The sequence below is a fragment of the Tyto alba genome, unplaced genomic scaffold, assembly GCF_018691265.1.
Source record: "Tyto alba isolate M040663 unplaced genomic scaffold, T.alba_DEE_v4.0 Super-Scaffold_10, whole genome shotgun sequence".
NCBI lineage: Eukaryota > Metazoa > Chordata > Aves > Strigiformes > Tytonidae > Tyto > Tyto alba.
In genome coordinates, this window is record NW_024881262.1 from 27,184,573 (window position 1) to 27,211,258 (window position 26,686).

Here is a 26,686-nt window from a genome sequence, read left to right on the forward strand (position 1 = left end):
CCCCCCGCAGAGAGGGAGGCTGCTCCTGGGGCTGGCTGTTCTCCCAGGGGAGGGGATTGGTTGTAGAGCAGGCTGCCGTGGCAGGTCGGCTTTATCAGCGGGTTCCTAACGCATTTCTGCACGGATTGAGCTTTGCTTTGCTTACTTCTGTCAACTCCCTGGAATTTTATCTCACAGTTATTTTAATCATGTCATTATTATGCGATATAGATAATCCCCCGCGTTCCTTAGTCCTTCCAGTGGTTCTGGTTAGAAGGAATATGTCTGCTTTAATCTTGCGTGAACTGTGGCTGCTGTTGAACAGATTGGTCCCACCTTCTCCTGCATTTACACCTGATGTTTTTTACACCTTTCTGGTGTGTTTTGTAGTCACACCAAGAATTAGATTTAATTAGAACCTGACAGTTTTGTTAGTTTGGGTTTTTTTTGTTTTTTTTTTTTTTTTTTTTCAGCTGGATCACCTTCCTGATTCAGCTCATCTCTGGCAGCAGCTCACACTTATTCTTGACTAGAATGACCATCACCATATCTACCTTATTTAGGAGGAATTATGTATATGTTTTTACATATATGTTTGAGCTTAAAAACATCAGAGCTGCTGTGACTGGATTGTACCAAAAGTCCAATCTCCGGTCTCTCTTACAATGGCAGTTAAGAAAGAGAATAAAAAGGTGAAAATGTGTTTTGGGAATTCTCCCTACCTCTGACTGTTGGCAGCTCAGGGTGAACGTGGTGTCTGTGTTCTCGGTAGCCTTCATGGCTTTCTCTTCCCTGAGTTTGTCTCTTCTCCCTACGAGAAGTTCTCTTTGCTGGGATAGTGTCTCTGTCTGCCTCAGCTGTTTCTAGGAGTGAAGGTCTTTGAAGACGAACAATATATAGACATATGTTATTAAGTATTATCCATGTTTTTTGTGTTAAAGGCATGTTTTAGTTTAATTGTCCTTTGTCATGTCTTAATAACAACTTTGGGTTTCCCAAAACAGTCTCAGAAACTCCTTAGGAGTTTAAGTATGCATTCTCTAAAGTTTACAGGGCAAAATAACTGCAACTATTATTGACATTTAAACTGGTATTTCATTTTCATACTGCTAGATGGATTTCTTCTGCAACATAATCTTGCTTTTAGTTGTATGCTACTGAATTAAAAGAAAAACAAAATCAAAACTAGGTTTGTGTCTTCATGCTTGTTACACTAGGAACAATTTAGCCACCAGATGAAGCATTAATTAACTGGAAGGGTATCCCCTAATAGCACATGAATTTTTCTACAGTCATCAGAGAAGACTTCTTTTCCCTTGTGATATAATAAGATGTAGGATGATTTTGCTGTTAATGTGAACACGTGCCAATAGTGCAGTGTGTGAAAGCATTTAAACATGAAAATACCCATTACACTTAAAGCCAGAGAAGCCTTTTGCTCTCTAAAATGTCATTGTTCTTTGAAGTGTCTGGGTTAGTCTGTGAACTCTTTAACAGATTGTGCTAGCAAAGGAACTTAAATTGTGTTTTTTAATAAATCGATGGGTCTCTCTTATTGGAAAGATTGATTTTGTTTCTGCACTCCTCTATTGATTTTTTTTTTTTTTTAATTCTCATGTTCTATGTATATGAATAGTTTTGATCCTTTGTAGCATCTCAGAGCCATTCATGCCCACGATTGCCCCAGCGTAGACACAGCCTCTTGGAAACTGTGTCACATGTCAACTGTGAGAGATTAGCACCTACAAGAATTCTGTACCACAGCAGAAAATCTGCTTGGTACAAGGCTGTTGCAGGGCCCAGCCGTCATTTCTGAGGACTCAGGTGAGGAAATGCAGCTCTGAGCAGTGCAGATCTGCTGTGGCAAGAGCGCTCATCCTCGGAAGTTCCTGTGATTTTGATCCATTTGAAAGAAAAATTTTTCCACTACCTATTATGCACATAAGTGAAATGCCAGTTAAATTGTGCCATTGTTAAACTCTCATAAGATAAATTAATATTTTTATAATTCATTAGTGGTTTTTTCTCCCAAATGGTTCCATATAATGCATTACAGATTTCCCCACATAATGATATTTAATGCCTATTGTACTGCATAGAAATACGTATTTATATGAAATGACAAAACCAGATACCTCTGTATGGAGAGTATGAAACCCTTAGTTTTGTTGGAATAAATACTTGGAAGGATTGTATTCCTTCCCTTTCTGTGCTTCTGGGGGAAAAAAAAAGTTATATAGGTAAACACTGCATAAAGCAGATCTTCCCATCTTTGCTTATGATGAAAAAACAAGAAACAGGTACTGTTACATTAATGATTTTTTAAAAAGAATAATTTTGGCTTTTCAGGAAGTGCTTGCTAGGTGTTAGCAAAGTGTGAACTCTTTCACAATTTAAAATGACCATCTTTAGAGGAAAAATAATAAATTGCAGCTACTCAATCTACAGTTGCTTTTATTAGCCTTATATTAGGTTTTTCAGCGGATGTATATTAGACTTGCTGCCTGCGATTGGGAATGGAACCAGTCACCTTGATGTCTAATGCACAGTCTTAAATTGCACAGACTTTCCCATGTTAGGAACTACTTTCACCCCAGTAACTGTGTAATTACTTCAGTCTTCACAAAATTTAACCTTAAAAGACTTCTCTGTTCTTTGTAAAAAACCTGTACGGAATCACTTAAAAAACCTGTTACACAGAGCACTGTAAGTCTTTCACCGCTTGTCTTTCTTACCCTGTGTTCTTATTTTCAGTGTACTTTAAGTTCTTCTCACTGTCTGTTAAAGCATATTTTTCAGCTTTTATCTTCTCTTTGGGCTGCTCTTTATACAGATAATTGAAATCTTTCATTTCACTGTGCATTCCTTTTTTGTTTTAATAAGCTTTGAATTTAATTTGAGTGACTGTTTTTTTGGCAGAAGATGTTAGTACAAAGCTTGGATTTGGTCGTTTTATTCCTACTTTTAATGTAAACATGCTGCACACCCATTCTAGAGTCATTTTTTGTCTTGTCATGTTCACTGTAAATGAAGCATGTCCACAGTCAGTTGTATGAAATGGCAAATTATTTAAATGTTCTTTGTAGTTGATTTGCCTTGGTTTACAGTTGACTCGGATCTTACCCTTGAACATGCACTTTGTATACTGTCATTTGTTTTCACTGTGTGTTAGTAGCACTGCTGCCAGATTGTTACTTAATTTAAATTGTGAAATAGCTTTTTTTGAAATCAACTTTCATTAATATTTAGTGGGACTGTGCTAATTTACACGAGCTGGCAAGGTATCTGCAGTTAGTCCCTCTGGTTCCTCCAGCACTTAATGCTCCTAAATGTAGTAATGTTCTTGCACTGAAGGAATATGGAATGGATTCATAGCTGTAAAGCCTCCAGGAGGTAATAAGATAACTAGCTTCATTATTTCATTCATTGCATCAGACTTTTGCTTTTACTGGCAATCTGAGCTGCTGTTTCTCTTCAATACTATAAAATGTTCCTATTTATTTTTTAGCAGACTTTAAGATGTGAAGGCCAATATATCTGCAAGTCTCCATGATTGATTTTAAGTTGTTTATTCAGACTATGGATCTATTCTGCTACTTGCTTGACTTCCTTGGAGCTTCTTATTTATGTAGGGTTGCCTGTTTGGTATATTCTTCAAATTATGCTGCATGGTAGTTCTTAAAACAGATTCACTGGAGAGTTAATTTCTGTAAGATTCTCTTGAAAGCTGTTAGGGGCTTTTGAAAGTCCCTGGACTATGTATTTGTACTGTACATCGTGTGCCATTTGCAGAAGACCTTCATTTTTCACTCAATTCTCATAAGAATAGAAGCATTTTGTAGATTTAGGAAAAAAAATAGGCTTCAGAGTCTCATTTCTGTATCACGTACTTGTATAGACTTGTTATGCTGGCTGACCCAAAGATGTGGTGCATCTACGGGTATATATATGCATATCTATGTATACACATACATATGTAACTCTGCGCGTGTGTGTGTGTATATGCATGGCTGTTTTCTGACAGGGAGTGAAAAAGGGTTGTGTGGCTGTTACTGGAGTAATGTGGAGGTTTTATCTACGTAACTGAGGTAGATATTTTTTTTTACTTTGCTTAAAATTTAGTTCCAACACTCCTTGCCTCCCTCCAATCTGGTAATGATGATGAGAAGCAAAAGAGTTTTGTTGTGCAATTTCTCATTTGTTGTGCTTCATAACCTTGTTGTCGAGGGAGCTTTTTCCTCGTGCACGTGTGCTGAATCGGGTGAATCCCAAAAGCATGGATCTCCTGCACCTGGGCAGAGTGCTGCAGCACTTGTACTGTAGATCTTGTGCTTCCCAGGAATGCTGAATTTATCACGTATTTCATGCACAGCATGCAAGTGCACGTTTCCATATGGTAAATCTGTGCTCTCTACTGCATCTGAAGGTAGAAACATCTGGAAGCAGATGGGTACCACCAGAACAACTCCTGCAACCTATTCCTACCCTCTTTCATAAGTGTTTTGCAGAAGTAGGTGACCAGACTCTTGTGGGGGTGAATTCTTCTGGTGGATGGAGCCTGTCTGTAGCTACCTCCTTCCCAAAGAGCTGACCTTCCCTCCTCCTGTCACCGCATGTGCCTTCCCTGCAGTGTCAGTTCTGTGGCTGGGACAGAAGGCGGGGAGGGGCCTGGGGCAGGATGTCTCTGGGCAAGGTGGTGACCAAATGGGGGTTGTTGCCCAGAGTTTGCTCTTTGCTTACGTCTCAGAAGCTCCTGAAAACAGGGTGACTGGATGGAGGCTGTGGACAAGATAAAATCATCCTGGAGGGTTTGCTGTAACCTGTGTTTAGTAATCCTTGTTTTTAACGGGAGTCTTTCTCTCTGTGCATGTTTATGCAAAATAATTCCTTTTCTGGCAACGACTGCTTGTTGCACCATTCACTACGCTATTGCCTGTTGTTTGATTTCTTTTTCACTGTTACTTGACCTTTTTCCTGGTATTTGGATTACTGCTGCTTTTTCTTGGTTCAGTTGATACTTGTCTCTATTTTAGATCTGATGTGTATAATTTTTATTTTTTTTTCCATCCTAGTGTTTTCAGTTTTTATAGCTCTTTTCTGTTACGTCGGAAGTCAACAGTTTGATTAAGTTCCAACTGTTGTAGCATACGTAGTCTGGCTTCATTATCTCCTGTTGCCTTAAACTGTAGTCTCTACAAAAATTTACCAACAATCATGCCAAATGTGCATGGCGGGGTTGAACCGTGTAGATCAGTGGGTGTTATTTTGATACACTGAAAACACCCCTCTTATTTTTAGGGATTAGTGAATACAATTTGCGTGACTGTGTACTGATGCCGACAGGTCAGGTGCCTGTACGTGACTTGTCACCCTAAGCTCCTCAGACAGTCAGTGGAGTTCTACTTTGTGTAATCACGAGCATTTTTAAGCAGGAGCCATCTCATCTCACTGTTCATACCTGCACTAGACAGATGAATTATGCTGACAGCTCCACTGAATATTGACTATATATGTGTATACTTGTGCACGCACACGTACACACTACATTGCGTATAAAGGGAGTAGCTTGTGTGACTACATGGGCTGTGCATGTCGAGTTAGGTAAAATGAATCCTACCCAAACATTCAAAATTTTAGTTAAAGCTTTGTTAATCCTCTCCTAGGTCCATATGACACAGGAGACAGTCTTTGCCTGCTGTCCCTGCTCAGAACCCACACTCTGATTTTGCTGCTTTCTCTATCTACTGGTGCCACTAAAGACTCTGTATTGCCTCAAGTCTGGTCCATGAGTCTGGACATCAGCTGCTTGTCTTTATTTTTCTGTGAATTACATTTTGGTTCTGGGTTGAAAATACACGTGCTATACTAGGTAGGACAGACATAACATGTCCCTCACAATTCTTTATGTATGAAGAGACAAAAAATATCAGGAGGGAGATGAGCTGCACTGATCTATCATTCTGAGACAGTGCTACAAAAATCAATTAAGTAATTGTTTAAAAGAAGAAGAAATAAAATTGAAATATATTCATCCAGGTCACTCCCTTCTGCTCCCCCCCTTTTTTAGTCCAAATGGGTTCATGGCAATATTTATAGCACAGACCAGAAGCAGCTGCAGTGGTACACCTGAAGGGGCAGTATGCTGTAGCAAGACACAGGAATAAGACTGAAGGAGGAAAGGAATCTCTCAGGCCAGCCTTGCTTTTACAGAGAGTGTTCCACATAAAACTCTGCTGTGGACAGTGCACAGGTGCTGGTGAGCTTGTTACTAACACTCGGGAAAAACATCTGAAGTTTCCCAGGCTCAGAGAAAAATATAGTAGACTTCAGAAACTGTTAAGAGATGTGTGGCAGGAGTGAGCAAAGATAAAGATATGGAGGCATTTCTGTGCAAGCCGCATAGCACAGAGTAGGATTATTCTGCCTGGAAAGAGGTGACCAGACAGAAGCATGGAAAATACAACTTAGGGTCTTGAGGTTTGTTTTCTTCCATAAGAATTAGGTTGCATCAAATAGATCTATCAATTGCCGAGTTTAAACCAAAACAATTATTCTTTTTTTTTTTTTTTGCAGTGAATAATTAACCTGTGAGACACATTGCTGCAAGGTGATGTAGGTATAAAGCATTCTGGTTTAGACAAACACATTCATGAGAGAAGAAATATGCTAGGGTCTTAAGGGTCTGGGAGAGTAACTCAGAAGCATCAGTATATTCTTGCCTTATTCTTAAACTTTTCCCAGCATGTATAAGCCCTGCTGGGCAGGTGAACCCATGGTCTGACCTGGGATGGCTGCTGTTTTCTTCAGTGAAAAAAACAGCTGCTGGCAATTGCATGTTGTTCTGATATCTGCAGTAATATAGATGTTCAAACAAATCTTTTAAGTTGGTAGTACACCATCGGTCTGGTCATTAAGTTTTGTCAATATTTGGTTTAGTAAATAATTTTTACATTTGGCTGCATTTGGTTTTATGCACACTGGAGAATTCTGCTGAGTGATTGAAGTGATTGATACTTACAGGAATGGGTCTAAATTAATGATGAAATAACAGTGAAGCACTCTACTGGTTTTGTGCTGCTGCTTCATGTTTCCTCAAGTTATGTGAAGATTAATTAGAGGCCAACACTTCCTTTTTTGATTTCTTCTGAGTAGCAGATGGACCTCTGTAAAATTGCTTCTCCTACTGGGCATGCATGTGTGTGTGTGTATTGGTTGACAAAACCTGTAAAAGCTTAGTTTCCCAGCAAATTGAATGTTTAGAGATTCATGCTGGTTGTTGAATAACATGATCATACTGGTAGTCTCCTCCTGTCTTGGGTTAAGAACCAGTATAATGATCTGTGGTAAACATGGGGTGTTTTGGCTCAGTTCAGAGTTGTGTAAGTCTAGTACATACACAACTGTTTGCTGCTTCTCTTTTGTACGCTTGCAAAGGTCCAACTGGCGATAGGGGAGTTTCTACTTGAATAAGCTAGAAACTGCAGAGGGATTTTTTCAAGATCCTACCCTTATATCTCCTACTTTAGAAAGAGGCCAAGTTTTTCTAAGAGATTGAATTGTTTGGATTTTGTCTTTCCAATTCATTCTTTTTTCATCACGCTTGGAAGCTGGTTTGGTGGGGTGTGTGTGTTTAGGATTTTTAAAATTAATTTTATAGAAATTAATTGTAAACCTTAAGTCTCAAAAATAAAAGTAATCCACTTGCAAGGTGTGCTGTGATAGCATAATTAAGCTTATCTGAATGAGTGCTTCCACATGTATGGAACAGTAAAGATTTTTTTTTCCTCTCATAAAATAAGTAAAGCATAGTATTTGATTACATTAAATATACACAGTTCCTTACCTTCAGCGTTTATGTAACTGTGGAACTCAAATTACTGTATTTCAGGGACATGAAAGGAAGCCATTCTTGTCTTCCTTAAGCATGAAGCAGGCTGAAGAAGGACCTCACACAGCCCTCTTGCTTTCCTAGAACAGTTTTTAAGTGTTTCCATAAATATTTTGTTTTCTTTGTCCTTATTGCTTCATTTTTACCTGCATCTGGAGTTTTAAAAATTATGGGTCCATGTAGCTCTGATTGGGTTCTCTAGTCAGAACTGTAGGGCAAAGTATCTGTATGGGAAGCAGCTATAGGCTTTGCCCCATTCCTTTCAGCTGATGTAGAGCTGCCATTAACTCTTTCTGATGCTGTGATTGCTCTTCTGTGTTGACTGGCAAAATTCACTTAGTGCCCTGTCTCATCAAGCTACCGAGGCACATTTTCTGTCCCCAGAGATGAATATATGACAAATGACAAATGTTTTTGACACCTGTATGCTTTCTGTCCTCCTCCCTGCTATTATTCTTCATAATGACTGCGTGCTATGCCTGCATATCAGTGATTATAAAAATATCTCCTGGGTACTTACAGTTCGGAGTGCAGTTTGAAACTGTGACTCAGCTTCATATACTGTGATTCAGGTGGCTCATTGACTCCAAAACACTGTAAGACTGATTTCTGTGTATTATTTTTATTTACCAAGTATTCCTCGTTGCATACTGTCTTCCTGAACTATGTACAGTGTTTCTGAATGGCTGATAGGCTACTTTGGCCTTTATAAATACTGAGATGTTCACTATGCAATATAAGTGCAGTTTTTGTGCACTTAAAAGTGCAATATAAGTGCAAAAGTGTTTCTACTCATCAGTTTTCTGGGAATATATGTTGCTAATTCTGAATGGAATCAGTGTTTGTTTTTTCAACACAATTTTGAAACTGGATAAATACCGTAAGTAGAGTTTTGAGGAATTGCAGTAATATCAATTTGAACTTGTGTTTATACAATTATACTACCAGAAAACAATGCATATAGTCCTGTTCTCTAACAATATTTGTTCTGTCTCCACCCTGAGAGAAGGTATATAGATTTCTGAATTTGTACACATGTGTAATTATGCAAAATAAATGCTCAGTTATAAAATTATATTCTGAAAAGAATAAGACATTTGCCTTTAATAAAGCACTTTTTAAGAGTCTCTGATAAGTATTCTTTTTTTCTTGACAGTCTGTGGTGGACGACTGGATTGAATCATATAAACAAGACAGGGACATAGCACTTCTGGATTTAATCAACTTCTTTATCCAGTGTTCAGGATGTCGAGGTACAGAACGTTGGAAACAAGTTGTATAGAATAAATCTGACAGTCATACAAACATGTGTATTAGTGCAAATGCTGGTAAAGATGTGGGAGACACGTGGATTGGTACTCCTCATATGCATGGTTTATATAGAAATATTGTCTACATTCAAGAATAATTTTATTTAAAGCTTGTTTGTCAGGGGCCTACCCTTTCTTTTTCTCACTTTCCTGTCATCGTCCTAAAGTGTACAAATCCTCACAGAGGCACTCTGCTGCTCATCAGCAAAAAGAGGCGAAAGAACTGTTAATCAAGGTAGGCGTATCTTTACTTCCCCTTTCTGTTTCTTCCCTATTTTTTTTATTACAAGAATTAGTAGGTGTAGCTATACCTTAATTTTGCTATTTTTTCTTTCTTTCTAGGAAGATAATTTTTTTAAAACTGAAGATGAAGGAGCCAGGCTTCAGTTAACTTCGATTAGCAAGAAAGATTTCTTCTGGATGAAGCACCAATCTTATTTCTTCCTCTTTAATACCTTATCAAGTCACCAGCAAGTGGCTTGCCTTTTATACCCTATTTAAGCAGTCTCCATTACCAGGCATGCAGCAGTCAGTCTCTCTAGCTTTCTGTTGAGACACCGCTGTACGTTCTAATGAATTTTTCACGTGTTGTCTTTTTTCAGTTAACTCAGCCTTGGAAAGCGAGAAAGACAGAGCTCTGCTCTCTCTGTAGCAGCCGGAACCAAACTATTTAATGTTTTCTGATGTTTCCTATAATTTGCTTTGAGTAGAGTTGAAAATAAAATTCTTTTTCTTCATTTTGTAATTGGTCTGGGAATATATGCTTAGACATCAAATGATCTGGTTAGGAGTCCCTTTTCTTCCTTCTGAAGGTGAAGCTGCAAGTACAGTTAAAAGCATCAGAGAAAAGAAATATGAGCTGCCAGCAGCTTCAGCAACTCTTTTTCGTAGCTTAAGGAAATCAACTTACTTTGTGAATGATTGGAAAGACTGAAGCTCTGGAAGCATTCTGTGAGAGAGCTGAAGCTTAGGGTTTAAATTACCAGCCTGTGTCAATGTCTGTACTGTTCACACAGATTCCTTAAAATATTTTTCAGACTTGTTTGGCAGCTTCTGTGAAAGTAGTTGTATTCTCTTTGCTTTTTTTTTTTTTTTTTTTTCCCTAACACTCTCCTAAAGGTATATATGTAGAAAAATCCCATAGGCTTCTTTCTAAGAATTTGGGCAGCACTAAACCAAAGGCATCCTTGGCCATATGTTTTTATTCTTGTTGATGCAAGGTTTTGATGGAGGCATGTCATAAATATCTTCATTCCTCTGCTGCTCTCTGATTTCTACTTCCTTTCTTTCCCCTTGTTAGAGAAAGCAGCACTCTTAGAATCTCAGATGATTTGTATTTTTTAAACCTCTTGTTACTGACTGATGCAGGCTGAATGCCTGCTGTCAACCATATGCTGCTGAAGCAATTGCTTCCCAGAAAAGCTTTCCGTTACTGGCTGTGAAGCAGCAGCGCTTCAAGTGGCTGATGTCATTTACTTTTTTTTTTTTTTAATGCTGACTTTCTGTCCATTTTCAGTACTCTACTTTGTACCCTCAGGGATATATCTCTGCTGAGTTTGCTTTAGTGGCCTTCTGGTCCCAAACAACAATGATAGGAGAAAGGAAGCAAAAATGACTTATCCCCTGAGTTTATTGTGTGTTTGGGGGATTTATTTCTGTGTTAGAATTTTTGCAGTGAGTACAGTAATAGCTGTAAAACAGGGTTAAAGTACTGGCAAACAGTTCTGTTCTTTCCAATTTCCATTAGCATGCCTGTCTACTAGAATAAGTAAAAACTTTGTCAGAAGAGGGTGGATTTTATTGATAGTCCTCTTAGGGTAAAATGCATACTAATATGTCCTTAATGGAAATGAGGTGTGGAGATCTGGGATGTTTTGTATTTTGTGAGAAAGACAAGTACCTTTCTCATGGGAAAATGATATACTCTATTCTGACATTTTTATTTCCCTTTGAAGATTGTGTTGACATTTTTGTTTGTTTCCATTTCTGGTAAATAACAGCTCCTCCTGAATTTCAGTGGCTCCTTTATCTTCCTTAACATTCCTTAATTTTCTTCTTTTCAGTTTGTTCAACAAACATTGTCTTGGATTCTCCAGCCTTCTTTTCCAATGTTAGATCTAAATACTCACTGATAATATATCTAACTTTGTGATCATTAGCTTGAAGGGAAGAGGACAACTAGCTTGGGAGGAAGTTCCTCAGGAAACCTTGAAAGTGTTGCTAGGTTTATAAATCTACCATTTTAACAGTGCTTAGAATTATTTAATATCTACATATATGTAAATTGCACTTAGCTTGTAATTACTTCCAAAAGTTTTAAGCAGGTGAAGAGTATGTGCCTATTTTCTGACTTTAATTAGAAATCATTTAGGCACCAAACAGTTTTTTATTTAGCAACATTATTGACCTTGACAAAAATATCTTTCTGTTTTGAGAAACATTGATTTTTATATATTTATCCCATCCTTTTTGGGCCGTGCATATGCTTGAATGATGCTCTTAGCGTCCTTTAGCTTTCCTTAGAGGTGTTCCTGAAATGAGAAGTAATCTCTTGTAAATATGAATAAGCAGGCGTGGTATGTAAATTATTAATACCCCAGAAAATGTAAAGTTAATGAAATTTGCAGGCAAACTTAAAAGATCTGTTAAACTTGAATAAATATAAACCAAATATTCAAGCATGTCTGTCCTTTCCTTTGTCAACTCTTCGGAGTATCTGTTTAATCAGTTACTTTCCACATAATGGGTTCTGGTTCATACAGTCATGTCCATTAAAACATGAAAGATTTGGTTTTAGCATGACTTCAGGAATCTTTCTGGGTTTTTAAAGGATTATTTGGTATAAATTAGAAATTTGTCCTATTGAACTACCAAAAGCATCCCGGTTCACTGATTAGATTTGCATGGGAGTTAAAAATCACTTTTCATGCCATCATTCCACTCTTTTCCCCGCTCAATCTGTACATTTGTTGCCTTTGCTGATTTTGATTACAAAGAAGTGAAAAGAGTTTCTTAAAGAATTTTTCCTTTGTCTTGCTGTTTTTTTCTTCAAGAATACCAAGAAAAATCCCTGCCTTTCACAGTTCACCTGTGTGGTCTTCTCCATAATGTTACATTGTATTTCTGTGGCAGGAAAATGCTTAACAAGGACTGATAAATTCACCTATTCGCTTTTTGTTTCCTACCATTTTAAAATGCATTGCTGCTTCTAGAGGGAGGATCTTGTATCAAATAGTACCTTAGAATGATGAAAAAGTTAGTTTCAAAATAGTTCTTCTTCTTGGAAAAAGAGCAAATAAATGCTGTTTCCAGTCCTTGAAGAAAACAGGTTTGTTTGTTGGCAGTAGGTATTTATTTTCCACAATATTCACAATCTATGAAGCAGGTGGTGTTGTATTTAACTTACTACTTTCCTGTCAGAAACTTAATTTAGGGTTTTGCATTTTTAGATAACAGAGAACTTTTTAAATTTAGGTTGTCATAATGATAAACTGATTTTTCAAATAACTTTCACTTGGCTGGGGGTGGAAGTGTATCCAGACTACTGATTTCCATTTCAGATGTTGTAGTTTGGTCTGTAGCATCGTGGATACAGGCATCCTCCTCTCTTGCAGAATAGTTGCAGATCCGTGTTCATAGTTGTCTGGGATTTTTTGAGAGCTCTTTCCCATTACTCTTGTCTCTGTAGGAACATGGGTTTGATTTTTTTTTTCCCTTTTTTTTTTTTTTTTTGAACACTTATGTAAAGCACAACGTAGTATGCTGAGATTTCTGAGCTAGTTGTGAGCGAGCTGAAATGTCTAATCAGCAATACGCGTGCCCAGGTCCCAGAAGGATTATAACTGTGTCAGTATGATGCTGCATCTGGGCTAATTAGCTCTGCCTCTTAGACTGAGTAATTAGCTCAGGTATCATGCTCCGCTGCTATGACAACCAGGCTGTTTCCATTTCTGGAGCTCCATGGATTTAGAGCTGACTTGGGTATCCGCATTGCTGTCTGCTTTTGCCTTCTGTTATTGATACAAAACAAACAGAAAACCCCACAAGCTCTCTGACCTCTCTGCGTTTTAAAGGCAGAGCGCCATGCTTGTGGAATAAATTTTTTTTTTTTCCTAACTAGAAGCAATTAGTGGTTGAAACAGCCTCTTAAGCTGTGAAGGACAAACCAACCCATCGAGTCCATGTAAGAAAAGTTTTCTTTTGCAGGGGAAAAAGGTCTCTCATAGCGGAGGAGGAGAGCTACTCGACTACTTCCAAGTATATAGTAAATTATTCCCATTCTTTCTCTCCCCTCCCTCTCCTTCCCCCTCACTTATTTTCTGGTAGGTAAGCCAGAAACCTGTAAATCCTTAAGCAGATATTCAGAAGTGGTTTGAGCACTGCTTCCTCTGCTAGCCTTACCTCTGTCAGACAGCTCAGAGACACCAGGGACTGACGGAACCAAACCGGTGAAGCTCCCTTAAGGTTAGGTTCTCAGCAGTGTGGTAGCCTTCTCTGGATTGTAAGGGGCTCTCCAGTTAAGTAGTTGTGTGACTTGCCATACTGAAGCTCGTTTTAGGAGTAGTTGGTAAAGGAAGCAGTTGAATTTCCTTCATATGATGTTTCTCATACCTTATTTTTCCCTTCAAAATCTTCTCTTTAAGTTCTTGTGTGGAATCAAATGTTAATGAACAAATGTCCAAACTGCCAGCTGTCAACCTCGATTGCTGGTGGTGTTTAGGGTTGGGATTTTTAGTTGTGAATAAACAGGAATCTCTGTATGAACTTTTTGCCCAGTACTTAAAGCAGGACATTGTTATGGAATTTCTCCTTGTGAATCAGACTCTTGGGCGTCCATACTCTCTTCCAGCTTGAGCCTTGAATCCCTAGTTGTTCCTCACCTATTCTAGTAAAATCCTCTGAAAAATTCTCCGAATCGTGCAAACTCAGTCATCAAATGCAGGAGTTATGAGTTAGCTTGCTTGAGTGCCAGATGCAGGCTCATTTTGATTTTATTATTAATGTTCTATGCTCTTAATTAAGGGCAAGCTAATAAATTTTTGTTTTGCCAAAGGAAATGGAGAGCTAAAACCAGGAAAAAGCACCGTAAAGTGACCATTGTATGGTCTGGCAAAAAAAAAGGAACAAGCAACCACTTGCTTTGCTGTTGGACAGGATTTGAGAAAGTAAATTAGTCAGGAAATAGTGTTATTTACTCTGATTAATAATATTTTAGTAGGGGGTATAATGTTGTAAGTAGAGTAATGGTTTAAAAAAAAAATAGTCTTTTGTCATTTATTTGTACACAGTTTGTTTTGTGATCGATGGAATATTATCGCTCCCTACAGATGGATGTTATTGAGCATGGAAAGAAGACTGCTTGATAAATATTATTTCCTGCAAATGGTCCTTTCATAAGGAACTGCAAATTGTTAGTGAGAAATGTTACTGACTTCGGCATGTGTTAAAAAGCTTTATCTCTTCAGTCATTTATTATTAAGAAGTTGGTATCATAAACATTTAGTATTTTCAGCAAATTAGAAAATAATGCTATTCATTGCATTGGAGCCTGTGTTTTTATTAAAGATGTAAAGTATGCTTTCTCACAGTTTCTTCAACAAAATCCCTTTTTAGTGTGTGAGTATAGGGTAGAAGTTGCAAAATAAAGGACTAATACACATCAAAAAAAAATTGAAACTTACTCATGCATGATTTAAGTCATAGTAATGTCAAGAATTTATAAAATACTTTGTATACATATTATACAGAAATAAATACGCCCCCAATAATTATATGATGCAGTTAAAAACATGATGTTAACCACATTCAAAAATGGGAAGGTAAGACTGAAAGATAGAAATGACTTAATTTAAATTTTAATTTAATGTGTGATGTAGATAAACCACATCTGAACTTTGTACTTCTTGTTTTTGAGCCTTGAGGTCATTTTTATAGTGTGTTTATCTTGAAGTGAAAGCTTATAATATTCAAACTGAAAATAAGACACAAATTCTTAACTGGCTTGGGTGGAAGATAAATCAGATTACCAGACATGCATTAAATGGTTCATCAGTTCTTTAAATGAAGATAGGTGATGTTAAAAAATTAATATAAAACACCTGAAAATTAATATGGTTAATTGTGATTAATTATTAATTAATATGGTTACATTAAAATAATTTTTTGTGAAGAAGTACAAATGGTTGATATTTGTTGACATTCTTGAAACTAAAGCTTTACTTTCATTGTGTGTCATTTTTAAACCAAACAGGTTTTCAATATTTCTTCCCGTTTTGCTGCTGAATGGTTTCTGTACTTTTCATCATGTGTACTTGTTCTTCCATGCTTTTTTTTTTTCCTATTCTTTAGCTCTTCAAAGTTTATCAGATTATGGGAAAAATAACTACAGAATTATTTTTTTTTGGTTCTTTTAAGCTTTGCATCTCCCTAACTTTGCTGAGGGTGGGAACCTTTGAAAAGTAAAAAAAAAAAAAAAAAAACAAAACAAAAAAAACAAACCACAAAAATCAGACCTGAAAGTGAAAAAAAGCCTTGAAGTAGCACATCATCTTTTATAGCCACTTGTGAACTAATAGCATCTTTTTCCCAGAAGGTCCATCCTACTACTTTCAGAAACTAGTGGGAAAAATATGCAAGAATTTGCTGACCTTTCAGTATAGGAGACGTGAACGAAGGGCATACTGGTCTGTGGTTTCAAAATCTGAATGAAATACCTGCTGTGCTGAGCTCTGACTTCAGTCCAAGATTTCACCCTATGAATTGGTAACAGGAACGACAGTAATTTAAACCAAACATATTTTTCTTTATTACTTCCTACCTGAATATATTGAGCTATTCATGTTCCAAGTATGACAGCAGACCAAAAGTAAGTGGGCTTAAAGTCAGCTATTAACTAATTTATTAATATGAATTAATATAAACTCTCAAATAATGAAAAATAAATTTATTGAATTAATTGACAGAATGTTTAATACTAGAATATTTTAGGGTAAATATAAGGAAAGACAATTCACCTTTGAAATGATAGTCTAAGAGCAAGTTCTGCACTGCCAGTTTTGTGTAATATGTTAAAATCTGCTGAAAATGAAAGCACTCCTTGTAAGCAAGGAACAAAGTCTGTGTTCTACTCCTCTGTACTACTGGGTAAATTCACAGCTTGTAAAATTATTTTTGGCACTGCTCATTGGAGATAAATTGTGTAAGGCTTTCAAATAGTACTACTTCTTTTCCACTGGATTCATTTAATTACATGCATATCAATCTGGAAAATGGCACTGCTCGTGTGACTACAGAGTTACTGTTTGAGAAATCGCCCCCAGACCAATGATTCTGTAATGATACGACTTTTTAAGAGTAGAACAATAAATACCTCTTGGTGTTAATGGTTCAGAATAGTTGCTGTTGTATTAGCCGGATCTGTGTCATTTCCTCCTTATTTATGCTTAGTTTGTTTTCTATATAATACAAATTTGTTACAAGGGAGACACCTCTGTACTAAGCTGATAAGAAAAAATATTAGTTTGCTTTTTTTGACAGTATTGTTCTAAGACTTGTGAGCAAATTATGCCTTTGACAAATACGAGTTTGCCTTTATGTGTTATATACATTGATGGATTTGTTTTTTTAGATGACTTAGATGGTACTTTCTAAGTGCAGACAGAAACTGATTATGAAAAGCAGTCAAATACCACTGGATTACAAATAGGAAGGATCCTCATGTCTTTAGCCTTTCTAAAGATGCAAATTCTGCTGAAGGTTGAGTCAGACTTTTTCCAGACCAAGGGTAGGAATTAAATTCCAAAAATGACATTTCTCTCAGCAAACACGATTCTTTCTTTTGCATTAAAGAAGCCATAGATTTATTAAGTGCAATGCTAGTACACACTTCAGTAATTACTTTTGAAGAGAAAAAGACAGGGATGATTGAAAAAGTCTACATCCTCATGAAAAGCCTTATTTGCTGGCATAAAGAAGTGGTTAAAACAAATCCAGTATTCTCTTAATCCACAAGCATTCAACAGTAGCTGCATACAGAAGGAGAGCAGCAACTTGGGTTTCAAAGAAGATACATCTAAATTTGGAAGAAGAAAAAGTGGGCTCTTGAGCAGGTACAATCCTGCTCACCTTCCACACTGCCTTCTTCATTCCCTATTTATGACAGTCTGATCATACTGCCTCAGTCGTCTTTAACCTGAACCATGGCTTTACAATTTTTCCCCTCCTTTTAACTGGAAGTTATGGCACTTTGTGGCACTGCTAGGGTCAAACTTATTACAGGGAAGACTGGTGTAAACGGCCTTTACCTCCACATTGTTGTCTTTTCCTTATTTGCATTGAGCAAGAAGCATCACGGAATGCTTCTGGGTACCTGGAAGTGTGGAAGAGGGAGTTGTACAAAACTGTTATCTGATCTTGCAGGAGCAGTGAGGAGCTCCCTGGCCAGCAGTTTCTGTACCCTTGTTTAAATAAGGAACTGATAACTCCTGGCAAAGCTGAACCCAGTTCTTGGATAACAGAAGTGAGCAGCAGAGAGTTTCACATCTCTTTCAGCTAACACCATTAGCTTAAATTTCAGCTTAGAACAACTGGTATTCACACTCTGTGCCTGTAGCATCGGATCCTGGGTATTTCAGTTCAGAACCACCTGATTTCATAAAGGGATGAACTCAGGAGTTAGGTTAAAACACCTTTGACTGATCAGAAAGCCTTTTCTCTCAGGAATAGTCTGTGGAGTTTAATAGGCACCATGTGTTGCGGAAGTAAGCTTCTACAAAGTCATAACACCATCTTTTGAGATACCTTTAATGTAGTTTTTCAGATTTACCACAATCTCTACTATTTATTTATTTCATTATTATTGAAATAAGTGTTCTGCATAACTTGTAAGCTGTTGTGATTTAGGAAACTGTGATAATGGGAAAAGGGCATAGAAATACTGTTAGCAGCTTTGGGGAATGAAACCTTTTGTAGATATATTTAACTACACAGATATAGCCAATAATGTTGTTACTTGAAATAACCTTTTTTTTGAACTCTAGAAATTGTCAGATCCCAAAATTCTCAAGGATTAAACCACTAAAGCAAGTTTTACTTCAGATCTAATTTAATGTGACAAAAATAAATTTCCTATTGACCATGTTTATCCCCAGCATAGGTTATTTAGATTAATCAATATTATTTAGTCAACTATATGAATTGAACCACAAAGTAACGCAGGTAGCTCCGTGATAAGAGGTAATGTTGATAAATTTCTAAGATATACCCAAAAAATGACAGAGGTTTAAAAAGATCTGTTGGCATTATGAAGTGATTGTTCTTGAAATTTAGTAAAACTAAATAGCAAGAAGTTCTTGATAACTGTTAGAAATAAGGTACCTGCCTAAAAATTAATAATCTGCTTGGATAATCAATTTGTAGAAAGAGCAGTTAATGAATACTGTAAGTTTCAGAAAGACCAAGTGGTTTATTTTGTATCATTTCTTACCACAGGTAATGATGGATAGGTGTCTCAAGCAAAAAGATACTCAATACGTAAATGATCACAGGAGATGTGGTGTATGAGGAATCAAGGTACATATTTGAACAGAGCGCTGCTAGGAATTTGCACAGTTTTGTTTGAAATGCATCAAATTCTGTGTCAGGCATTTTTAAGGCAACTTGTGAACATTTTTGTAACTTGCGTGCTGCAGCTCAATCAAATTACAGTTTTATTTTAGAGATTGAATTGAGCTTCTGTTTGTACAACTATGCAGGGCTGTAAGTGAGGTAACTGCAGTGTCCCTCTTACCAGAAGTTTCTCTGTCATCCAGATGCAGAACCAGGTACGAGCAGACACAGAACCAGCCCCTCCGCACCCAAACAACAAAAAAACCTCATCTACTGATGTCCTAAAATTGGTCTTGGAAGTATTCCCACAAATCTCCAGTGCTGAATTAAGCTAATAAAGTGAGAATCAAAACCTGATCAGATCACACTCAGAGTTAGAAACAATTTAGGAATAAGATCATTGAACTACCAGAAAAAGTATGGAACCTTCATATAAGACAGTTTGTCTTCCAGGGAGAGAACAGACTGGAGTTTTACAGAGGTTTAATTTGCTTCTGCAGGCATAGGTGGGAGTAATGCTTTAGAGCCCAGAAAGGTGGATAACAATAAAGTTAATTAATTAAATAAGATATGTAGAAGAAAATGGATGATACTACATTCTCTCCAAAAGAAAGCCGTATTGTTGCAGTGTACTGGCATCTCTTAAATATAAGAACAAAATAATGTGGTAAAGCAGTTCTGTACAAAAGCTACTAAGAAACTTTTTATACAGCCAACTACTAAAAGAAGGGACTAAATTTTCATTTTGGGAGATCAAAACTGATTAATAAGTATATCACATGGTTTATGTAGGGAAACAGAATATAATGCAAGTGACTTCAATTATGTGATTGTACAAGGATATTTCAGAGGGAGCTAGCAGTGCTGCTAAGTAGCATCATATTTATTAAATTGAGAACTATAACTGGAGATTATACATATATTTGAGGGAAATAAATACCTTTTTTCTAAATAGTTTAGCAGAGAATAGTTTTGTGGATTAGTGTTTGTAGTGGAATTTCAATTTCTGGTGGGATAAACGGCATGGGAATTTTCGACTCTGATTGAAACCTTTTTTGCCCCCTGTTTTAATTTTCCTCTTATATTATTCAAGTCAGTTTAATTAGCCATTCAAAGTGACTTTTTTTAATAGATGAAGAGGAGGCAGATGCATTTCAAGAAAAAAGCATCTTTTGAGGTTAACAAAAGATTGCTGTTACTCCTGTGTTCTCACAGGCTGCCTTTTAGGGAGCTAGCTTTTTCCTTATGGTGGAGAAGACTAAAAAAAATGCAAAATTTAGCACACCAGGTAGGGTCAGGTATATTTCCACAGATTCCCATAACAAGATGAGTAATTTCTTCCAGTTAAAGCCAAATTTATCAGGAGTCCTCTTCTTGGTTCTGAAGTTATGACCTGAAAGAAACAGAGAATGTTGACAACTGGAGCGTCCATGTTTCCAGTTGAATTCATACTGTATGAAGTGGCTGCGTGTACGACAGCGTATTTGTAGGGAGCTCCCTTGCTTCCAGGGATATTGCTCACATGACTTTTGTTTGAGGTGAGCTCAACCAGAGTCCTCAAAATATTCCCTTCAGACTGTTTTGATAACCAAAAAAGGCACTGAATCCCATGCCATCCGAACTGCAACTGTAAGTCAACCTCTCTGATCTTGTGACCTGTGTCAGTTTTGGATTCTGAAGCTGTAGGTGAATGGAAGCAACAGTTGTTGGGCCAGTCAAGTTGCTAAGTGGCTTTTCTACTATTAACTCCAAGTCTTGTAACAGGAATTTCCTGTCTGAAGGTTTTACTTGTAGTTAGAGCCCGCTGAAGATTCTCAGTTCTTGTGAAGCAAGCATCAGTGGGGAATATAGTGAAAATCATTAAAATTCTTTCTTTAGAGCCTTTGAAGACAAGTTACTTCTGCTCTGCAGTGAGGTGGTTATTCTAATAGTATGGCCTAACAAAACAAAAATCTGAACTGAATTTTGCAGTTCAAAGTAGAGAATCACATACACTAGCATATTTGCTTTTGAAGAGAGAAAAAAATAAATCCAGGTATTATGCCTGACTAGAAATCATAATTTCATCCTGGTATGGCACCATTGGTAGAATATCAGCAAACCACACTCTTTTCAGGTTGAGAGGAAAGGTATAAGTTTGTTTTCATACCTTGCTTTATTATTTGGCAGGTTGGGTAAGTGACCAGTGTCCAAATAGCTTTTTGCTCTGAATTAAAAGATGGAATTTATGGATAGGCAGCAGTTTGATTTGTAATTTTCCAATCAGCTGTTGAACTCTCTTTTCAACAAATCACCACCAAATTTGCTTCTAGAAGATGCAATCCTTTCCATTAATATACAGAAGAAAACATATGCCAGTCAGTTCCAGGTGCCACTTGTGGGCGTTTCAGTAACAGATTGGAATTATAAGTCTTGATTAACAAAGGAATCATAAGAGATTCAGACTGTCTTGAATTCTTTATCTGAGTTACAAAAGGTAATGTTAATGATAATGAATGGTGCAGAAAACCTGAATGAATTAGTCTGGGTTTTGTTCTCAAGATTTGTTCTTAATGTAATTTTTTTTTTTTTTTTTTTTTTTTACTGGAGACTTCTATCTTCTGAGGCTAGCATCGAGATAGCGGAGGTTTGTAGTTGATGCAGAAATTTGACTTACTGGTGTTGTATGCAGAATATAGCTTATTCTCCTTTATATCATAAGATGTCTCATTATTTAATATTTTTTTTTGACAATTTATAACTAAATCTTTGACTTAGAGTTTACTTTATGATCTGTACATTTGGAGTTACTTATAATTCTGTCACATACTTTTTTTTTTTTCTTCATGGTAGAAGACTACACTTGACCTCTAAAGATTTTCAAACACTCTGTATGTCTTGTCTGTCTGGTCGGCTTGTAGCTGCTTATGGAATAATGTTGCAAACAGGGAAGACACCAGCCCAGGCCCATTATAAGCACTTGCTAACCATCTTGTCTAATAACAGTGAAGGATGTTCTCAGTAGGATTATACTTCAGTTACATGCTGTGTGGAAAAATCACTTTATTTACCTCTCTGATAGTTCACTGGGTACTTCCTTGGGATTTTTTTTTGAGAAATAACAAATCATATACATCTTTTCTATCCCACATGGAATTTTGTAGAGACTTCTCATAACCCCTTTTTGCCACTCTCATTTCATTCCAGTTATTTCTTTGTATTAAAAACACATCAATTAGGATCAGAGAGTGAAACTCCGTTCATATGATATTTATGACCTAATCTTAGGTCCCATGGTTCTTACCTGCTACTCAGCTGCGACAGCCAACTTCTACCAGAAGCTTGTGAGATATCTGCATTCAAATGAGGCATTGATGTAAACAGTTTGCTGATAAGGGCCAGTGTCTGGGTTCACCAGTTTGCAAGGTGTTGCCAGAGCAGAGTCCTTAACTTTTGGGTATAATAAGCTTGAGAAAGTCTTGAGAAAGGCAGGGTGGCCATGGCCTATAACAATTGTCAGTTTAACTCCTCATAGTACTTTATTGCTCTGCTTGTCTGATACTTTGGCTAGTGATTACTGTGTGGTGCTGCTTTGCATATAGTGTATGTAATGTGATAATTATTTCTTTTACCTCCTTAATTGGGATATAAAATTCAAGTTGGATTTAGTTTTGACAGTGCTTTTGTGCATGTTTAGTAAACTTTAACTCAGTGATTACAGAGCTGTTTAATACATCTTAGGGAGACAAAATAATCAGAGGTTGGGGAAGAATTTTAGCATACTCAAAGTAAGTTAATTGATCTCAACTGTGTATTAGAGTAATATTAGTATAGCACAGTATAATGTAATGCATATTAGTATAGTACACTGTTTTGATTGTAAAGTGTATTTATTGTAGCATACAGTATTAATAGTTGAGCTTGCTTGCACTGGCTTTGCTCTGATTATGGTTGGTTACAAAATCAAGAGCAATACTGTGGACTGGGTTTAACTCCTAGTTGTGCAGATGTGAGATAAGATAAACTGCAGGGCTTAGATTTAGATTTAACATGCACAGATGGATATCCCCTAGCTCTTTTTCAGGGAAATACACCCAGAACCGATCTCAGGAAGTGGCTGATGTTTCCTGGTGCTCTGAAGGAAGGGGACTCATTGAGCAGCTCCTGGGAGAGGCGAGCATCTGAGCTCCTCACCCCCTGGTAGCGTTCCTCTCTGCCTGCCTGCCTGGAGCAAAGCTCGTAGTTCACTCTCATTAGAAACACTGGGAGACACTGCTCTATTCTGAAAAATGCATTTAACCCTTGGGTATTTTGAGACTTTGATCTCATGGAAAGAAGGTAAGTTGGCAGGCATTTTGAAAATGGGCAATCCTCTATACATTTCTTTTTAGTTGTTACCAGCTCATAATAACAGCAAAAAAAGTACTAAATATCCTAGAAAAAAAAAATAAGTACATGCAGGAGCTGTCATTAATAAGGAAAATTCAAGAAGGGGGAACTGAAACATCTGTAACAGTGGAATGAAGGATGAAGAGTTAAACTTGTGCCTTTAAATGCAGGAAAGTATAAGTCAAAAAGGAAGAAATTATGGATTCCAAAAATTACAAGAAGGGAATGTATTTTGTGAGGGCACATCTACACAAGTGAGCTTGGGGAGCAGGAGAAGAGAGAGGCAGAGAGGTGTACATCCCAGTGGTTTAGCTTTGCTTCAGCAGCCAATATAGCAGTATTATATTCCTGTCATCTGGTGAGTGTGTTGTGGGGCTGCTGTAAGCTGCTGCAGAATGATAGAGCCAGAATACACTGCTGAACAGGGTCGTAAATGAAAAATATTAACTCAGTTTTTGAATATTCTCATCAAGCAGTTGATCCATAGTACAGTACCCTTTCATGTTTTGATTGTGGACTCACTGTGGAAAATTTCATGTGGGAAGGACAAGAAAGCAATTACTGGACAGAGTCTGTGTTGACATGGAGTTACATCTGAGAATGTAGTTCCGCCAGACATAATGGGTACTGTACAGAAAATTCAGCATTATTGTTAAAAATGTGAGCATTTTACAGTAAAGATATCCTAACATTATGACTGCCAGACATCTTAAACTGATAGTGGGGGAGAAGGGCCACTGAGAAACCTTAAAAGGAAAGATTGTCTAAAGCGCTGAGAGCTGAGGGGGAGGGGGATATAAAAAAAATTCTGAGCTCTTTGTTACAAAATATTGAGAAAACTAAATGCTCTTTAAAAAAAAACAAAACAAAACAAAACAACAAAACAGCAGCTGTAGGTTAAGTTAAAATATTTTCTTTTACCCAAGTTTTGCTTTGTATTTTCCCACTTTCTCACTTTAAAGATTTTTCCACCAAGCTGTAAGACACAACTGGAGAAAAATGGTGGCTGCTTTATTCTGCAGCTGCCTAAGTGGTGTTTTGCATTTGGATATGTACAAAGAATAGTATTAGTGGCATGATAATACCCCAGGTATTTACAGGGCCATTTTTAATTTGAGCAAAAGACACCATTTCAGTTAATTCTGATATTAAAATTTGTAAGGTAGAGGATACAGAACAATCTGAGAAGAGATTGTAAATAAGGATCTAAGCCGTTTTCCAGATTAAACCTCCCTTACTTGTAACATTCCTCTGTGTTTTTCTTCTTCCCTTTTTCCTTAGTGGTACTTGATTACTTTTTCCCCTTGAGTCCACTATCTTTATGTTAATTAATGTACTCAAACTCTTCATTCCCTCTTGTATTTCATCCGCTATTTATTACTATTTGTCTTCCAGCACTCTTTTCAGTACTTGCTGCTTTATCACTTCTGTAAAGTTTTGTTTTTCTGGTATTACTAAGTTTATATAGGTGTAGGGTTTTTTTTTTGGTTTTTTTTTTTTTTTGGTTTTTTTTTACATTTTCCTCTCAAATACTTCTTAGTGAATCCTAGACATCCACTGTTGAGAAACAAGTTATATGTTGAGCTCTCTGCTTTCTGCTCCTTTTTCCACATTCGCACTTATATTTGTCTTGTCAACACTTATGATCTGTGTGTGTTCCAGCAGTATCTTTTCTCAGTTTTGAAGTGACAGTTCCCTCTTGCATTATATTTTTTACAGGCATATCCAGACTTTTACTGAGTTTGGCTCTAGTATATGCTCCGTTGTTCTTTTACCCATGCCAAAACATGTTGAGCAACTATTCATTGTGGTGTTTTAATTTCACTCTTAGTATGATGCTTCCTCTTATTCTTCCATAGTAGCCAAGTTCCAATTAAGGAAAAAAAAAAAAAAAAGTAGCTTTCCTAAAGGGCTTTTTTGGTAGGGATTCATCTAATTTTTCTCTGTAAATCCCTTGTAAATAAAGATTCAGTCTCTGCTCTGTAAACGGCTAATTCAGGCACAGTCATTGATATAAAAAGCCTTTGAGACAGCAGATAGAGTACCTGTGCCACTCCCGGTCAGGAGTTTTTTTCAGATAACATATTGCATGTTTAAACCATAGCTGTTACTGATTTTCTACAGCTATTCGGATTGCTTAATGACTAGGCTTGGAGTACTAGAGGATTTCTTCAAGTTCGTGGAATGGAAAATTGAAGTTCTTAATTTTGTATAATAGATACATATTTGCAATAAGGAAAAAGCAGGACTGTAGCCTAAGCCTTGATCTTTACCCTCTCAAGTAATGAAGAGCTAATCCAAGCTTTTTCCTCTTTTTCTTAAGTTTAGGGGTTTTTGCATACCCAAAAGACAGTGTTATAGTCAGCGTACTTGCAGTTACAATTGTTTGTGTGCTGAACTTTTGTAAATTCATCCATGAGACGGCAAGGTAGATGCTTGGAAAATGGAGAATGTGCCATTATGGGCCATCTCTGAAATAGTTTAAATTGTCCAGATTCTTACAGGAACTCCGAAGTGAAAGAAAATAGCTGGCTGCAGCAACCTAATCAGTTCCTCTTGTGAGACCACCCTCTTTCTTCTTGCACTTCCTTACCTAGTTCATTGGCTGTAGCAAGAGCTGCACACATCAAAGATACAATAATTTCACCTACAGAACACCTATTCAGTTCCAAAACCATTCAATTTTCTGTGGCTAATGAAGCTAGACAGAATAGTAGACAGCCATTTGAGTTGGTGACTCATCAAAGTTGACACACAAAGAGACTAAATCAAGGTTGCACAGAGCATCTGAAGTTTGACACTTCTTAATTTTTGCTTTAGTTTCTAAGCACAAAGTTTATGTTTGGTTTTTGTTTTTGTTTTTGTTTTTTCATGTGATTTCTCAAATTCTTTTTATTTCCTTAGACAAAGAAAAACCTCCATATATGTGTTCAGATAGTCAAAGAGTAAAAAGGGGTATTGGAGTGAGCTGACAGATAAGAGAAAACAGAATTTTTTTTTTTCCTAGCAAAGCAGGAAAAATAATTATGTGAAAAAGGAGAACTTCTCTCATCTTGCATACTTTTAAATGAGCAGAGAAAAAGATAAAGGCATTGCTTTGAGCCAGCTCAGCTAATTTTTTCATTGTCTTTTCACAGATCATGGTTAGTAAAGGATTTAGTCTTTAATATACTCTAAATAACTGATTTCATGGGAAGCAGAACTAATGAAGAGTGATTTCTAGTGTATCTCTGTTGATCAACTTTACTGAATTACACAAAACCTATTGAACATACTCATGAAGTGTCAGAAACTCTTTCTGAGAGATGATGTTCTGAATGCCATGTAACTCTAACAAAGAGTTTGCAGCAGCCTGTAATTTTTTGGAAACTAAATAAGCTATATAGACAAAGACTGTTGGGGAAGAGGTTGGTATGCTTCAGTTAAAGCTTCCCCTAAAGAAGCTGCACCATTCACATTGTAAGTGTCCGTCCCTCTCCTTCTCCAGCCTCAGTCAGAGGCTGAGAGAGATTAACACAGATTGAGGTCATGGTTC

The 26,686-nt window shown here is 37.0% G+C and overlaps 1 protein-coding gene across 4 annotated transcripts in view; it reads left to right on the forward strand.

The window, feature by feature from the left end:
* Positions 1 to 26,686, forward strand: part of STAG1 (stromal antigen 1) — a 198,651-nt gene that overhangs the window by 66,742 nt on the left and 105,223 nt on the right. For all 4 annotated transcript variants that reach the window (XM_042798545.1, XM_042798550.1, XM_032992581.2 and 1 more), the window contains one exon: positions 9,024 to 9,120. In XM_042798545.1, coding sequence (XP_042654479.1) covers positions 9,024 to 9,120 — 97 coding nt within the window. The remainder of the gene's footprint in view (positions 1 to 9,023; positions 9,121 to 26,686) is intronic.